The following is an 18,791-nucleotide window of genomic DNA, read 5'->3' as shown; positions in this document are numbered from 1 at the left end:
ACACCCACTAATTTAAAAAAGAAAGAAAAAAAAAAGAAAGAGAGATATATGTGGGTCACTACAAATGCATATATATGTATATATATATATAAAAGATGCCCTTACCTGCTTGAGGTTCGGACTTTTTTTTAAATTTTTTTTTTTTTTGTTTTCATTTTGCCCGCTGATTATTCTTGATACTTCATTTTTGCTTTAGGCTTTTTAGATAATTTAGTCACTTTTTTTGGATTTCTTTATTTTAATGACTTTAGTCTCACGTATGGCTCAGTGATTACATTTGAGGTAAAATATTTTATTATCTTTCTTATTTTGAGAATATTACAACTCACCTTTATTTGTTCTGCCTAATATAAATTTTTTTTTTTTTTAGTTTTGGAGGTCCTTTATAACATTTGAATACTTTGATAAAACTTATTACTTGTTTTTTGCACCATAAGTAATGTGATTTTGTAAAATTCAATACTCAAAGTAAGTTTAAATTTCTCTTAAATTAAAATCTAAATTTGGGAGAATTTGAGAGATTTGTGAAATTCATCTTATGTACCATTTTGGAAAACTAAATCAACCAAAACATTTTTTTTTATTACATTTGTTTCAAAAAAATAGACGTGTATTTTTTAAACTAAACCACTATTTTCTTAAGAGACAAGCATAATAAAATAAAAAAGTTACAATTGTTGGATCCATTTTTTTTTTTCTTTCTATGAATCATATATACGAAGAATCTTACAAAATGAACGGTTTAGATTATTAAAACGGGACTTACAGTTAACTTCATGATCCCTTTAAACTCTCTCAATATTAAATTTGAAGGTAAAAGAAGCTAAAAGTAATTACATATTATTATTCTATCATAAGAACAACTTCAATTATAGAAGTGTCAAAGTTATTTTTAACTCGTTACAGTGTAAAATATATATATATATATATATATATATATATATATTTGTTATTTTGAGAATAATCTTTGGAGAGGTTATTTTGTGGTCTAGGAGCAATACTTTACACTACTTATTATTTGACATTTGTCAAATTATTTCTCAATATTCTAATAAGAAGTACTGGATCTTACAATTTTAACAAATAATATCAAGTACAGGCATAATGTGATAACTTATCTCTAGACCACAATATAATTTTTCATAGTCTTTGTAATTGCAAGGACCAAAAGTACAATAAAGTCTAAGTTTTTGTTTGATTTTATTTTTAAAGATTGTTTTTAGAAAGAAAAAAAAATTGTAAAAAACTAAAATTTATTTTGGTGATGAAAAAACTTAAAAACATTCATCATTTTCATATAATTTTATATAAGGTCAATTAACAACTTTAATAATGATAGAAATTTATTTTAATTAATAATTCAGTTAATTTTATTATTGTATAGAAGAACAGTTAGAAAATTCTTTTTTTAATGAATTCTGTTAAATAAAAAATTCTAACAATGGGGCATGTGTAATTTTCTAAATCATAAGAGGCAATTCGTATTTTAAACATATATCAATAGGTGTATTTGTAATTTATCCTTTTTAATGATAGAGTGATTATTTGTATAGTTGTTATACTCTTAACTTTGGACTATTGTATCTTTAATTTTTGTATAATTAAATACCAGTCAGTTAAAAAAAATTCAAAATTATTTTATAGATCTGAACTCATAACTAAATTCATAATAAAAGGCACATAATTGTTTCATTCCATCTCATTCTAATTAACCAAATATAACATATAAGAGTTCAAAAAAAAAAAAATTTATAAATAAAATAAAATGATATATAAATATATAAGGTCTATTCCACTATATATTCTTCCATCAAACAATTATTACTTTAAAATTAAAAAATCAAATTTTAATAAAAAAATTAAAAACTTTGCAACTTCCCGTGCATCCTAGTATATATCTATACTATTATATATGTGAGCACATGATTTGGTGTCTAATAATATGGTGATTTCTCCTTCTGTTACGTGGCAAATTTTCTTATCCTAAATTAAAAAAATATACTATTATACATGTGAGCACATGACTTGGTGTTTAATAGTGTGGTGGTTTCTCTTTCTATTATGTGGCAACTTTTTCTATCCTAAAATAAAAAAATATACTATTATATATGTGAGCACATGACTGGGTGTTTAATAGTATGGTGATTTCTCCTTCTGTCACGTGGTAAATTTTCCAATCCTAAAATAAAAAAATATTATCCAAAGGTGTGGGTAATAAGATTTGAATCCAAGACCTTGGGTTTCAAATAGAACACTTTTATCATTTAGATAATAAAAAAATTATGATATTTATTTTTATGTTTATTTATTTAAATTACAGCCAGAGATATATGTGCGCGACTGTGTGTTTTTGTGTGTCTATGCATATAATTCGTTTTGGGCCATTCTTGGAGTAGGAATTGTAAATGTCTCTACAAATTAAGGCGTAGACACATCATCCTTTAAACCACTTTGAGGGCCCAGTTCTTTTATTTGCTTTTGCTGCTTTTAAATACTAGTATTCCACTTGTGTTATGTACGAAATATATTTATAATCATTTGTATATATATATATATATATATATATATGAATTATGATTTTAATTTTTTTTTACACACAAAAAAAAGAAATATAATAAATATAACATATCTTCAATCAATTATTTTATATTTGTTTTTATTTAAAATTTGAAAATAATGTACAGACAAAATTTATAACTAATTAAGGAAAAATTTATTCCTAACAACCATTTTTTACTTCTATATAAATACTTATAAAAATAAACCTAAAAAAAGTAATCAATATAAATATTATATATTAAGTAAAAAAATGTGATTAGCAATTATGTTTACATAAATTTACTACAGTTTTAATTTGAAATTAAAAAAAAAAACTATTTTAAAAACATTTTATTTAGCTAGTACCAAATAGAATTTTCTTAGCAAAAACAAAATTTATAAAATTTTGTTACAAATTTTCAAATGTCTATTGTTAAACATTCTATTCTACTTGCTTATTTGTTTGCTTGTTTGTTTTGAGAGTTTTGATATTTAATTTTTACTTCACATTCATTGTATTATTTTATTTATTTTTCTTCTTCTTGCTTGATTTTCACATGATACTTCTTTCATACGGCATCTCCGAATGTATTAGCGAAAATATCACACACTTAAAATGCACAAAATTACAATATATAAAAAAAAGTAAATTATTGCCCAAAACTAAAACTACTTTAAAAAAAAATAAAAAATAAAAACAAAAATAAAATTGTTTAATATAGAAAATGATTTATTTATTTATTAATTAATTTTAAAAAATAAGATTTCAACCCAAAGCAAATTATATTAAAAAAAAGTACAGAAACTAAATATAAAATATAATACAAAAAATAAATGAATTATAGGATTTTCAAGAAGTGAGACTCACAAACAAATTTTGTAAAATCTTGTCTATTCATATAGTTTTTGTATATATTTTTTGTACTTCTAATTCCGAGAATGACATTATAATAGTTTGCACTTCTTGCATTAGGTTCATTTAATGGCTTTAGCAAACACAGATGTAATAAATTTTATAATACAAAATACAAACAATTGTGAGACAAAATATCTAAAAAAATGAAAGCAACGTTCAATGATGATCTAGAAGTACACCTGACGTTTTAATTGGAGGTGTAACCAGATAAATCGTCATAGAAGAGAATGGTAACATTTATTTTTCATCACAATAATTTCATAATGCAATATATAATTTTAATGTCTATCACTCTTTCACACGTCCAATTCTCTATCGATATTAGAATGAATGTATGAACCAAAAAAATAGAACATTTAAGAAGACAAAGAGATATGATTTGAGACATTTCAATTGCTGAATTCTCTTAATTAATAGTTATTAGGTTTCAATGGTCGGGTTTCTAATATTTGTTAGCCATTAAAGTTGAGTTCTTTGGTTTCGTCTATATTCACTTGATAATTTGAGAGTGGACATGTGTCAATTTTTTACATAAATACTTGACACATTTTTTGAGCATTATTAATGAAATACAAATTGTAATTTTTTCTCTTTTTTTTTTGGTTGCTCGCAATTGCAAGATGTTATTTTTTTAATAAGAATTTATATTTGTTTTGGATATTTTTTTAATATATAAATTATTTTTTTTTAATTTTAATGAAATGCACAATGTAATTTTTTTTTAACAATTGCAACATGTTATTTTTTAATAAAAATTTATATTTATTTTTGATATTTTTTAATATACAAATTATTTTTTTAATTTTAATGAAATGCACAGTATAATTTTTTTTTCTCTTTTTTGCAATTGCAACCTATTAGTTTTTAATAAAAATTTATATTTATTTTAGATATTTTTTAAATATACAAATTATTATTTTTAGATATTTTATGAAAATAATTTAACAATCTTATCACTAACCATAGTGTATGCGAGAAGTTAAAAAAGCTTGTGGGTTGGAAAAAGTCAATAAATGCTGAGCATTTTTTTAATCAAAAAAATAAAAAATTAAGATTGGAATATTAGAACTCCCTCAAGGCTTATGGGTTAGAAATTCTATTTTCCTTATATAATATATAGATTTTATGCTTTATTTAAATCATGAATTTTGATAAAAATTTACAAAAAGAAATGAAAATGGAGAAAAAAATTAATTTATATTTCATTCACATTATTTTCATATTTTTTTCTCTTATCATTTTTAAATTTTTACCTAAATTCATAATACAAAAATAATCTCTCTATTAGAAAGAGTTTCGTGAGAAGTTTTGTATTCAAATCTATTTATGGTTATACTATTTGATTTAGGAAAAGTGTATGAGACCAGAATAAGCCATGGAAATTTGTTCCAAATTTCATATTTACCGTGTAGATTTCATTTGTTGTGAGGTATTCAGAAATAAATTTAATTAGAGTCATTGGTTAAAAATTATGAATAAATTTATAGCCCCTTTTTTTTTTTTTGGGAGGCATGTAAGGCTGTTTAATTAATTATTGGAGTGGTGGACCATCAATATATATAAATATGACGTTGAACTCCAAGGAGAAGCTCTGACATGTCATTGGTCCTGCATTTTGGCTCAAGATTAATTTCTGTTTGTTTTTTTTTATATTTTTTTTAATATTCATTTTGCCCTCTGATTATTCCTGATACTTCATTGTTACTTTAAGCCTTTTAAATAATTTGGTCACTTTTTTAGATTTCTTAGTAAATTTATATTTTCTTTATTTTAATGACTTTAGCTTCACGTATCACTCAATGATTGCATTTGAGAAAAAATATTTTATTATCCTTCTTATTTTGAGAATATTACGACTCATCTTTATTTGTTCTGGATACTTTGGTTTTATAGAATTTATTACTTGTTTTTTTGCATTACAAGGCATGTGTTTTTGTATAATTCAATAGTCAAAGTAAGTTTGAATTTCTCTCAAATTAAAATCTAAATTTGGGAGAATTTGAGAGATTTGTAAAATTCATCATATGTATCATTTTGATAAAGTAAATCCACCAAAATATTTTTTTATCACATTTGTTTTAAAAAAAATAGACAAGTGTATTTTTTAAAACAGACCACTATTTTCACAATTGTTGGATCAATTTTTTTTCCTCTATGAATCATATACACGAAGAATCTTATAAAATAAACGGTTTAGATTATTAAAATAAGAAAAAAATTTAATTTATATTTCATTTACATTATTTTCATATTTTTTCTTATAATTTTTAAATTTTTTATCTAAATTCATGATCAAAAAATAATCTAAAACATCTCCATTTGAAAGAGTTTCGTGACACATTTTGTATTCAAATCTATTTATAATTATATTATTTGGTTTACGAAAAGTGTATGAGACGAGAATAAGCAATCAAAATTTGTTCCAAATTTCATATCTACCATGTAGATTTTATGTATTGTGAGGTATTTCAGAAATAAATTTCAATCATTGATAATTAATGATTATTACACTAACAATTTCTATAGTTTGAAACTCGTATCACTTTGGTTCTTTAACTTTTCAATTGTAATATATTTGACCATGAATTTTGAATTTTATTTCAAATAAGGACAATTGAAGATATCATTACTCAATTTTAAGGGCAAAGTTATCAATTTGATAAAATATAAACTAATTTCAAAAATAAATGTCAAAAAATATTTTTGAATTTTTAAAAATTATTTCTATCCATCAAAGATAAAGTTATATAAAATTGATAAATCTTTTACGCATTTATCTATTTTACTAAATTAATTTTTATTATATGTTTAGATGATGATCATGTAATGTGTGGTTGTTAGACTTTTAATGTGTAATCAATATATTTAATATATGAAATGTTTTCAGTTTTGAATTTTTGAATTTAATGGATTAGTTTAATAATGGGAACGAGGTCACTGATGTACCCCCTCCCTGCTGTGTTCCTGTTGTGCCATAAAACGGCACAGTTTCATCTTCTTTCCTCCCCCCTTAAAATCTATGTTTTTTATTTTAGGGTTTAGAGTTTAGGGTTTAGGGTTCAATTCTTAAATTTTTTTATTTATTTATTTTTGGGTTTAGAGTTTAGGGTTTAATTTTTAAAATTTATTTTTCTATTTTATTTTATTTTATTTTAGGGTTTAGGGTTTAATTCTTAAAATTTATTTTTTTTCTTATTTTAGGGTTTAGGATTTAAGATTTAATTCTTAATTTTTTTTAATATTATTTTAGGGTTTACGGTTTAGGTTTAATTTTTTAATTTTTTTTTAAAATTTTAAGGTTTAGGGTTTAATTCTTAAAATTTATTTATTTTTATTTATTTTAGGGTTTAGGACTTAGGTTTAATTTTTAAAATTTATTTTTTTATTTATTTTAGGGTTTAGGGTTTAGGATTTAGGTTTAATTCTTAAAACTTATTTATTTTATTTATTTTTTTATTTTGGAGTTTAGGGTTTAGGGTAAAGTGTAATTTATCATGCCAAAAAAATATAGTGATAACATGAAAAAAAAAAAGTGGTGAAACTATGCCGTTTTACGGCATAGCAGGAACACAGCAGGGAGGGGCACAGCAGTAACCCCTGTCCTTTAATAATGATATCAAAGTTGTCATATTTGAGTTTTGAAAAAATAGAAACTAATTTAATAAAAGTAAAAACAACCATCCATGACATGATCATCATCCAAACAAATAATAAAAATTAATTTGGTAAAAAAAAATAAAAAAACTAAATGTATAAAAGATTTATCAATTTTATATAATTTTATCTTTGGTGGGTAAAAATAGTTTTTAAAAATTCAAAAATCTTTTTTTGACATTTATTTTTGTTAAATTAGTTTATATTTTATCAAATTGACGACTTTGTCTTTAAAATAGTATCTTCAATTGTCCTTATTTGGAACAAAATTCAAAATTTAAGATCAAATATGTCAAAATTAAAAAAATTAAACACTAAAATGACATAAGTTTTAAATTATAGAGACTGTTAGTATAATTTGACCAATTAAAAATTATGAATAAATTTATAGCTCTTTTTTATTTTATTTTATTATTATTATTTTTCCGGAGCTATGTGAGGGTTTGATTAATTATTGGAGTGGTGGACCATCCAGCTGGTAAGTGATTGTAGATGGTTCATTCAATCTGTACATATTTATAAATATGACATTGACATGAAGATATATCATTTTCCTATCATATTCTCTTGCAACTACTATTTTTAATTTCTCAGCCTCGTGTTTCGCGTTTGTTTCCTTCTTATGTCTTGTAGTTAGTAATCAGGGATGAATTTATGCTGGGAGCCTGGGACCATGGGTTCACCGTGCCGTCCTCTCAATTTAGATTTTGAGCATGAGAAATATTTTCCTCAATAAATAGATTATTAGTTTATAATAATTCTAAAGTTAATAAAATTTAACACAATTAATATATTAAACTTATCAAGTCTAAGCCCAACAATCAAATACACCATCACTACAAAGAGTATCAAACTTTTCTCCAAATGAATTGAACCCAAAATTTCATACTATAATAGGTGTTATACAATCACTACGTCCAATGTCCTGCTTAACACGTCACATAATTATATATAGATTTTTTTTAAAAAATTTAATGCAGTGAGGTTCACTCTCTAGGTGTTGATTTACTACTGTTTAGTGATACTACATGTCAATGATAATGTGATAGTATTGTTATACTGATTTTTTCTCAAATTTTGTACAAAAAAAAAAAAAAAAAATGTATATTATTATATAATAAAACTTATATGCATTTTTTTTTACATTATCTATAATATACTAGTTACAAATTATTATTTTATTGTTATTGATTATTGACAAACAATTTCAAAGTTGTAATTATTAGTGTTCCATCAAAATTAGTAAGTGTTTGGCATGCATTAAAAAAAAATATATTTTTTACATATATACACTTATTTGGGTCACATCAATCAACATCTTCTCTCTATTTTTCTACTCACATTCTCTACTTTTCTACAGATATTTTTTATTATATAAAAAGTCATAAAATACACTTATTTGGAACATCTCAAACAACCCCTTGATTTCCTAGCGCCACTCTCTCTCCTTCTCTCTCCCCGGCATAATATAACCTCACTTTTTGATATTTTTATTTTTAATTGTGACAATTAATTTTTTACATTTTAAAGTTAAGTTGTAATGTTACTTTTCTATCCATTTACCATTAATAAAGTTGAGGAAATTTGTTATGTGAGTTAAACGTAACATTTTTATTTAAACCTCATTAGCACTCTTATGTTTTTATCAAAATCTCACTTTAATTTTTGAATTAAAATCTCATTAGGTTCACTTTCACTTTCAAATTTTTGTCAACCTCATTAACATTAGATAACTAAAGAATGACATTGCAACTTAATTTAAAATATAAAGAGACAATTGTCATAATTGAAAGTGAAGCGATCAAAAGAAAATTATAATAAAAATGTAGGGATGCTAAGTGAAAAATTACATGTGTGGTTTTAATTACAAATTTATGAAAAAAAATGTATAATTTTATATTTTAATATTTATAAAATTTATTACTAATTTAAAAATATTTTCTAAACATTGACATTTCCCTCCTTTTTAAAATTTTTTAATTAATGTTCAGGGTGTGTACATAACGTAGAGTTCTATATATACATGCCTTTCGCTAACTTGTAATTAAAACAGAGGAAATCACAAAAGAAGAAAAAAAATGAAGGTTGTGGTGACGTCAAGGCAAACCATCAAACCATCCAACCCAACACCCCAACACCTTTGCCAATTGAAGCTCTCATTTCTTGATCAAATACAACAACCACACTTTGCTCCTTTTATCTACTTCTATGCATCATCCAATTCAGGGCTTAACAAAGCCACAAATGATAGAAGAAGAAGTGAGAAGCTAAAGGAGTCTCTTTCTGAGACACTATCATGGTTCTACCCACTAGCTGGTCGTGTCAAAAATAATCTCTTTTTTGATTGCAACGACGAGGGTGTCCCTTTCTTTGAAGCCCAAGTCCAATCTAATCTCGACCATGTTGTTGGACAAAGCAATTCCAACTCCCCACTCAATTGCTTGTTTCCATATCCTGATTTTGATGATGCTGGGGATCTACTCTTAGCTGTCCAACTCAACTTCTTCGACTGCGGTGGCATGGCTATTGGTGAGAACCCGTTTTGTATCATTTATAAGTTAACTTTTATTATGATAATAGTTTTTTTTTATAAAGATTATTAACTTCAAAAAAGTCGAACATAAATTGTGTGGGATAACTTTTAATGTTTTATGAAAAAAAATTAAACATGTTTGATTCAATAAGTTGTTACATAACTTTTTCTTTTTGTTGTTTTGTAAATATGTAGAATAATCTCGAAAGTTATAATTATGACAAAAGATATAGTATTTTTTTTTTTATGTCCTTGCATATTTAAGAGTTCCAAAAAATGGTAAAAATCATAAATTAATATTGTAGTGTAAAAAAATCTCACTAATTTCGAGAGGCCAAATCAATTCAAAAATGTAATCAAACAGCATTATTAGTTTGTTTTCAAACAAATAAGTTAAATTAGCTTATTTTAAGAAGTACCTTTTTTTTTTGACTTATTGTCTTATTATAAAAAAAGGTACGAAAAAGTTAAGAGATGATGTAATCCGAATAAGTCAATAAGTTGATTTTTTTTTTTGACTTCCCAAAAATGCTACTACTAAACAAGCCTATAATACTACTGTTTGGATTAAAGAGTCTAGTTTAGCCCATTTTGGGTTTAGTAAGACAAAAATTGGGGGGATTCTATTTGAACCCAAAATATATTTCAATATGCCTAATTTAAATTTATAAATTTTAATTCATATTATATGATAATATTAATTTACTAATAAAGACAACATATATTAAATCCTAAAATAATTTTTTTTTTCTTATGGTATACCCTAATCAGTTATTCCTATTCAAATTTCTGTATCTTTTTTCTCAATAGATCAAAGTTATTTCTTCTTCTTCTTCTTCTTCTTCTTCTTCTTCTTCTTCTTCTTCTTCTTCTTCTTCTTCTTCTTCTTCTTCTTCCCTCCAAAACTTCAATCTACCCTCCCAAAACTCACCATCATCATCAATATCATTGTTTTTTTATTATTTTGAAACTCTAAACCCTAGAAGAAAGTTTAAACAAAATCAAATAATGGATGGGAGTAATAATCAAAATAGTTTTTGAAGCAACCTATCAAACAAGAGGTAAATATTCATATAAAGAGGTTTCACAATTTTTATAGAGTACCATCAATTATTTTCTATATTATTTTTTTGACAAAAATTAAAGAGCCCAGTTGTTAGATTAACAATAACATATTATTGGAATTGTTCTTATTTTGTCATTTAAATAGTACATTATTTGAGAACTACTCTTTCTTGTTAGTGCCTGATACTTATGTGCTTATAAGTTCAGTTTTTACTTTTTCCACGAGCATTTTTGTGAATAATTTATAATGTAAAAGTTTTTTTTTTTCTTTCTGTATTGAAAATTTTTATAATGCTTATGTAAAAGTTTAATTTTTTCTGTATTTATAATGCTTATGTGCTTATAAATTTGGTGTTTTCCCCTGTATTTGAAAATTTAAAATAATTTAGTTCTTTTAGTTTGTTTATTATTTATTATTTGGGTTTACCTTGAGGTTAATTTGAAAAAAATAATGCATAATGAGAGTAAATAAAATTTAAATAATTAAATAAGGTGTACTTAATAATTTTTTAGGCGTAAATAGAATTCCCAAAACTGCCAATCAATCTGAGGCCCCAAAAAAAGAAAAAAAAAAAAAAAGGTTCATTTGATCACATGTCTTTAAAATTAACCGATGTTTGGACTGAAGGGTCTAGTGTAGCTCAGAATATTACTATTTAAATCACGTGATTTTTTTTTATAAAAAAATTAATAGTTTATTTTTTAAATTATATATTTGTCATCCACCCAATTTGAAATTGCCAACTATCTGATTTTTTCCAGACAAGTTAGAAATACTAAAAACTAAACAATCTAGATCAACAAAGTGAATCCGAAATGTGCTAAATTGGATCTACAATCCATTGAGTAGAGGGAAGCCACAAATTCTTAGGCTTTATTTGTTTTTTGTTGTAGGAGTTCAGACTGAACTTCTAGTGAGAATAGTAAAAATAATATCATATTTATTTCGCAAAGTGAACTCCGGATTCGTAGTCCGGAGTGGATTACTAAAGGCCTTGGTGAGTGGATTATGAATATGGGTTGGGAGATGGTATTAAAAAATAGTCCGTTTGACTTAGGGCGTCACTGGTCGTTTGGGACGACATTTGGCCAGTATCTGGCCAAGTGCAATTTTATTTTTTTAATTAATTTTTTTACATGTTAGGCCGCACACTTTAAACATTAATGTTTAATATTTTTATATTTTTTGTTAAGAAAAAATCATAGTTTTATTTATTTTATATAAAATAATTTAACAATCCCCACACTAATAAGTATCATCAAAAGAAATATAATTTTACTTAATTCCCTCACTAACAATTCCTTCACTATTAATTCTATCTAATTTTTCTCTGAAAACAAACGGGGCTTTGTTGTCAATATTTTATTATCTTACTACTTATGGTAAATTCAATAGTTTAATAGCTAATTTTTTGGATAAATTATAGACACCTTCTTTAGATTCCTGACTATTACACTAGTCTTCCCTCTTTTTTTAAAAAAAATTACACTGACCTCCCCTTGTGATTAATGGCGTTGATAGAATGGTTAGTTTAGTAACTTTAATATTTGAGATATTTTTGTTGATAATCATTAAATGCACAATTTTTGGTGGGGGGAGAAGACTAGCCTAATTGTTAAAAATTTTAAAAGAGATGAGTATAATTTACCCTAATTTTTTTGATCATAGTTATGATAGTCGTTAACTTTACACATATAGAGATTGTTTAAAATGTACTAAAAAAATGAATTTATTTATGTTTTTATCTTTTTTAAATTACATTACTTCTTTAATTTTTTATACATTTTTTTTATATAAAATATCAATAAATATATTTATTTAAATCATTCTAAACAATTCCTTAGTTGTCGGTGAGGTTCAACTTTCCTCCCTATTTATGGATAGCTTTTGAACTCTCACCTTTCACTTTCTTTGTCAAGTAGATGCAAAAATCCTACGTGGGAAAAAGGAACTTCAATACAGTAGTTTATTATTTATTACCACATCATTGATATAACAGTAACAATGAAAGCGGCAACAATAGTTGTATCACAGTTAATTTGGAAAGTCTATAAACAAAAATAAAAACAAAACATAAATATATCTACAATTTTAATTTGGCGGTGTAACTTTAATCTTTTTGTCATGGATCCACTCCATAAATAAATCTCAACCTTATATTTTATATTGAAAAATTTAGAAATTCTCTAAATATTGATTTGTGATTATGTAACAATTTTAAGCAGTATATAACAATCCTAATCAAACAATCAAGACAAATCAACACAACGATTTTAACGTGAAAAAACCACAATTGGACACCTCTAACTGTGATTAAAAAACCACGGGCAACAGCCACAAAACAATCCACTAAGAAGATTTAAAGGAATTACACAGGTATACTCTCAATTACCTAGCGAATCCACGCCTAATTGAACCAACTTCTATGTGCCTCTTCTAACCCCGTCTTCACCTCGGAATTGTCTTCACGATGAGCCACTCCAGAATCCACCGAAGCTTCAGGCTCGAATTCTTCAGAATCCACCGAAGAACAACTCTCTCTCTCTTGTGTATAGCAAACAAAACCTTTGATGTACTCTCTTTAAACCATGAGTTGAATACTCAATAAAACATCAAAGAAAACTAACAAAATATTCCCAGATATAAACCTTAAGAACCAAAAAGAAGATCTGGAGAAATTCAGGAGTAGTCTAGTTTTGGGAGAAAACCAGCTACTTATAGAAAACCAAAAGTAATCCTAGATGTGGAAGAAAACCCAATCCTTATTGAAATCCGAAAAACTGTGTTCGCGCGGTCCACTCGAGCGCCCAACATCCCGCTCGGCTTCAGCAAAATATGCGCGTGATATAACAGAGGTCCGCTCGAGTGCTAGAGAACCCGCTTGAGCACGAAATCACACATCTCAGTACTTTTACAGGCGACCAAAACTGCTGGAACCAAGGATTCTCCGCTCGAGCGGGGTAATGTCCGCTCGAGCGGATAGGCAACTTGGAATGCATTTTTGCATTTTGCTTCGGGGGCGCTGCCCCTCGATCCCGCCGTGGCGCTGCCCCAGACCCGCCAAGGGGCGCTGTCCCCTGGACCCCCGTGAGCTAACCGGGCAGCTCGATCCCCGTCATAATTAGTGAACTGACAATCTTGAAAGTATTAGCATCACAAACTTCTCTGAAAGACACAATTCGGGTTGGATTAGCATCTAAATACTCATAGCCTCACTGAAATAAAAGTGCGAAAATAAATACAACTGAAAGGAGTTTTGTCAAACAGGATTGCCAAGAATAAAACCTAACATATATTCTCAGAAAATTTTTGGTTTTTTTTTTTTTGGATTTGTAGACCCACTCATCACCATATAAGTAGATATTCGATAAATACATGAAATGTTATGATAGTGCATTTTAACCCTCATCGTAATTTTACAAGAATGATTTAATAATATCATTTTTTAAATAAACTCATTTTCTTCTTCTTTTTGGATCGGTAAAAGTCAGTTGTTAAATTAACGCCTATGAGAGTTAACTTACTCACCCTACCTCCTAATTCAACTCTCCCTCGGAAAGAATTGAGCCTATAAGCTCTTATTTGGGATTAAACTCTTAAGAGAGTCATCTTCATAAGTATTTTGTTTAAAAATAAAAAGTCTATATTAAATCATATCATTCCGTATTTATATTTATGTATCATTACTCATTTTTAAATAAAAGAATAAACGAGACATATAAAGTGAAGTTTTGGCCTTCATTTATTCATACATGAATAGTAAACAATCAGCTTTTTAGGGACAAATTTATTTCATTCCTAAAAATGTAATATCTGTTGGGAAAAACTTTAGCCAACTAATTTTGTCCGTCGCGAAGTTTATTCCAAATGGCCTGTCTAGAAAATTCAAAAATTGTCTTTTAGAGACAAAATTTTGCATTTGTCACTGTAAATAGATTTTTAGAGACAAAAATATGTTGTTGTAAAAAGTTTTGATATTATGGAGACAAAAAATTTAGTTTTTGAGACAACCCAAATTGGTCTCTAAAAGTTTTTAATTTTTGAGACAAGCGGAAGTTGTGTCTAAAAGTTTTAGTCTTCCAGGCAAAAGTTATAATGTTTTTTCAAACAACTAAAATTGGTCTCTAAAAGTTTGATAACATACTTTTTTTTTTTTTTTTTTTTTTTTTTTTTTTTTTTTTTTTGCTTTTTGATTTTGTAACAATTACTTTAAGAATACTAGTTTGAACATAAACTCATATTCCTTACTTGATTTCTTAACAACCAAACAGAAAATATCAAACATATCACCAGACTATATGTTTATCTCCGAATTAAAATTCAACAACACCAAAAAAAAAAAAAAAAAAAGCACCATGCTCATTGCATTCAAAGAGGCTTAATCAAAAGATATTTCAATGACAAACAAATATTATGCTCTGCTTCATTAATACGTAATATTTGATTGTTTATCATAAACTGATAGAGATTTCAAAAATATCATTTCCAATTTATAAGGCTAGTGACATAAGCATTGTTTGTAGCATTCAACTATTCAATGAATAGATTGTAAATTGTAATTATATTTACCTACAAAACAGAACAACTCATCCATCACATCTTTTTCTCAAGGGTTTCATTGAAATGTCATTCATGAGCTTATGGATACGAATATTTTACCTTAAAATCGACCTATATCTCTTCAATGGTGATTCAAGTATATGATTAATCAGTATTGTTTTCCCTCTTTTAGTCCTTTTTAGCTCCAGATCTTTCAGCTTCGAAGATTCAAGCTAAGATATGATCGATACGATCGATCGAGATTTAGGGATTCCATCGATTGAGAGAGAGAGTGGTGTAGAGAATGAAATGAAATCCCGACTATTGAAGCTCAAACAATGAAAATAAATAAAATAATGTATGAGTTAGTTTATTGGAGACCAATTAATGTTGTTGGTAAAAAGTTACTAATCTTTTTGCAGCCCAATAGCTTTGTCTTTAAAATGTAGTAGTATGATTAAATATATTTTTTTAGAAATTCTTTCATTTTGTTCTTAATAGTATAATTTTTACAGACAAATTATTTTTGTCTCTAAAACTTTATATCTTGTAGTGAGTAAATAAATCCAAGTACTTATTTATTTATTTATTTTCCCCTCTCCAACAGGATTATGTACTTCACACAAGATAGCAGATGCATTATCAGTAGTAATGTTTATGAAATTCTGGGCAGCTGTTAGTCGTGGAGATTATAGCAATTTGGTTTATCCCCAATTCGATTCGGCCAACATCTTTCCCCCTACACTTAATCCCAATACCAATCACCACAAGCACGGCGTTGGCACTACAAAAAAGAAGATCATTGCAAAGAGATTCGTGTTTAGTGACTCCGCCATCTCTACTCTTAAAGCCAAATACACCCCCACCCCCACCACCGCCACCGCCACCGCTACTGCCACCGCCACCGCTACTGCCACCGCCACTGCCACTGCTGTCACCGCCAACAACAAAACCATACATAATAATCCAACTCGTGTTGAGGCACTTTCTACTTTTATATGGTGTAGATATAAGGCTGCCACTCGAGGAAAGGCGGTATATGGAGAAAGAATTAGATACCCAGTGATTCAAGGGGTGAACTTGCGCACGAGACTCAATCCACCTTTACCTAATTCATATTATGGTAACCTTAGTCGATTTTCCATAGCAATATTAGCACCACCGGCATTGGAAAAAGGCGCTATAGGAGAGGATCATGGTAGCTTGGTCACTCAGATGAGAGATGGGATAAGAAAAGTTAATAGTGACTATGTAAGGAAACTCCAAGAGGGTGGTGGTGGTGGTGGTATGGGGGGCTTGAATTCCAAGAAAGAGGAGGGTGGTAATAAAGGAGGAGGAGGAGGAGGAGGAAGAGGAGATGCAGTGTTTACTTTTATGTTTTCGAGCATAGCTAGGTTTCCGCTCTATGAAACTGATTTCGGATGGGGAAGGCCTGTATGGGTGACTTCAGGTGCAATAAATCTTGATAATACAGTTGTTTTCCTTCCTACTAAATCGGGTGACGGCATAGAAGCATTGATTTTTATGAATAAGGGCGATTTGGCGAAACTTGAAACTGATAAAGAGTTTCTCTCATTTGTTTCCAATCCTAAATTTCCACTTCTCAGCTCCTTATAAATTGTGTGTAATTTCTTACTATTACATGACGTTGAGAATATAATATAAATAAAGTTGTGCTACTCTCCAATAGAGCATAGCATCTCAGTTGACAGGCCTCTTTTTTTTTTTTTTAGTTTTTATATATGTCTTTTTCCCTCTTTTTGTAATGTTTTATTATCATTAATAAAATATATCTATTTTTCCTGAATAAAAAAAATGTTCAATTTTAGTTTTCATATTTATTTTTATTGTGTATGATTCAAAGTTCGTTGTTTAACATGAACATTGGTAATATTGAGAAATAAACAACCTATGCTTTTTCAATTAAAATTCTAGACAAATAGTAAAAGAGAAATGAAGAACATGCATATTTCGAATCTTATTTACGTTTTTTTTCATTGTTCAAATAATTAAATATTCCCATTGTACGGGAAAGAAATAAACCTTCTCGTATGATCCTGTTGATCAAGTTTGCACTCCTCCAAACGTTGTCGCTTTACTCCCTGAAAACACAAACGTGAGCTAACCGGCGGGTGTGTGCCGAAAACCCCTCCGATGCCTAAGTCAGCAACTAGACAATAGACAATATGCTCTGTGTATTCTACAGTAAGAATTGGGATACCTGTCCATAGGTTTGGTCATGAACTTTTATAGACTTTACTTTGGCACAATCCTAGTAGGATTCCAACTCTCCCTATGAGAGTCCTCCTAGGAATCACACACCCTACTCACTACCAACCAAGTGAGATGATTTTGCACAATCCTAGTAGGACTATACTCTCCTTAGTCCTCCTAGGAGTCATACTCTTACTCACTACCAACCAAGTGAGATGGCTGAACTTTTTACCTCGGTTATACATTCCTGCCCGAACTGATTTATCTTGGCCCCCTGCCCTTCGGACCGTGTGATCGAAAGCCGATCTAACGGATGCCACCCTGCCGAGCTATGCACAGCTCGGCCCTCGCCATTGATGCTACCTCCTTTTAATAAGCTGCTGCAACCACACCGAGCTAAGTTACCTTGTCACACGCTTAAGTAATGATGTAGATGACGGCCGAGTTATACCAAGACCGGCGGCCGAGCTATACCAAGCCCGACATCCTTTCTCACCAATACCTCGGCTAACCACCAGGCCCACTTATTTCGGCTGACATCTTTACCTCGGCTAACATTGCGGTCAGCCAAGTTACTTCGGCTCTGTGATACTTTAAGCACTACTATCAGTCTTGACTTTGGGATGACGCCTTGTAGAGCTATCGTTTAGCTCGGTCCTCTTTCTACCGATACCTCGGTTCATAGTTCGGCCCAAACCCAAAATATGAGATGCCTTTTTGGCCTAAGACCGAGCTACACCAGCCCTTATCTCGGCCCATTACGCGGTCTAACTCTCAAAGAAGACTCTTCCTAGCTCGGCCCAATTTGTTTACAAATTACCCTCTCAATTTCCCCTTAATTCCATCTGCGTAGCATGATTGGGATTATTTTTCCTCCAGCCGAGCTAAGAAGTTGTTCGATTTCACGGCTTGTTCGGTCCCAATAAGCCTTGTCAGTTGCTTAGTATGTCCTTCCACTAATCTGGTACGACGTTATTCCCAGGATACATGACGTGCCCCCAATATCCTTGTTCTCCTTGTTACCATCGTCATGCCAAAAATTTGAATAGCCCTGATTTTTTTACCTTTAACGTATGTATCCTTCGAGTTTGTATACGTCGAGTCGTTCTTTCTGTGTCTTGCCGAACAGACTAACTCGGTTTATACGAACCTTGCCAACCTGTTTTGGCCGAGGTAACCATCATCCCGGTCAAAAAGTTCCAAAAATTTGTTGGTCAAACCTGCCAACCTGCTTTGGCCGAGGTAACCATCATCCCGGTCAAAGAGTTCCAAAAATTTGTTGGTCAAACCTGCCAACCTGCTTTGGCCGAGGTAACCATCATCCCGGTCAA

General features: G+C 28.7%; 1 protein-coding gene across 1 annotated transcript; it reads left to right on the top strand.

Annotated features, from left to right (window-relative positions):
- The first annotated feature begins 9,109 nt into the window (after positions 1-9,109).
- Positions 9,110-17,062, top strand: LOC114267821 (stemmadenine O-acetyltransferase). The gene is made up of 2 exons (XM_028208896.2): positions 9,110-9,637; positions 15,854-17,062. Exons 1-2 carry the CDS (start codon positions 9,187-9,189, stop codon positions 16,861-16,863), a joined length of 1,461 nt encoding a protein of 486 aa, XP_028064697.2. The 5' UTR covers positions 9,110-9,186; the 3' UTR covers positions 16,864-17,062.
- The last annotated feature ends 1,729 nt before the right edge of the window (positions 17,063-18,791 follow it).

This window comes from Camellia sinensis, chromosome 6 (genome assembly GCF_055761805.1).
Source record: "Camellia sinensis isolate YWXY chromosome 6, ASM5576180v1, whole genome shotgun sequence".
NCBI lineage: Eukaryota > Viridiplantae > Streptophyta > Magnoliopsida > Ericales > Theaceae > Camellia > Camellia sinensis.
Note: the sequence above shows the minus strand (reverse complement) of the source record. Positions and strands in the feature narration are given on the sequence as shown.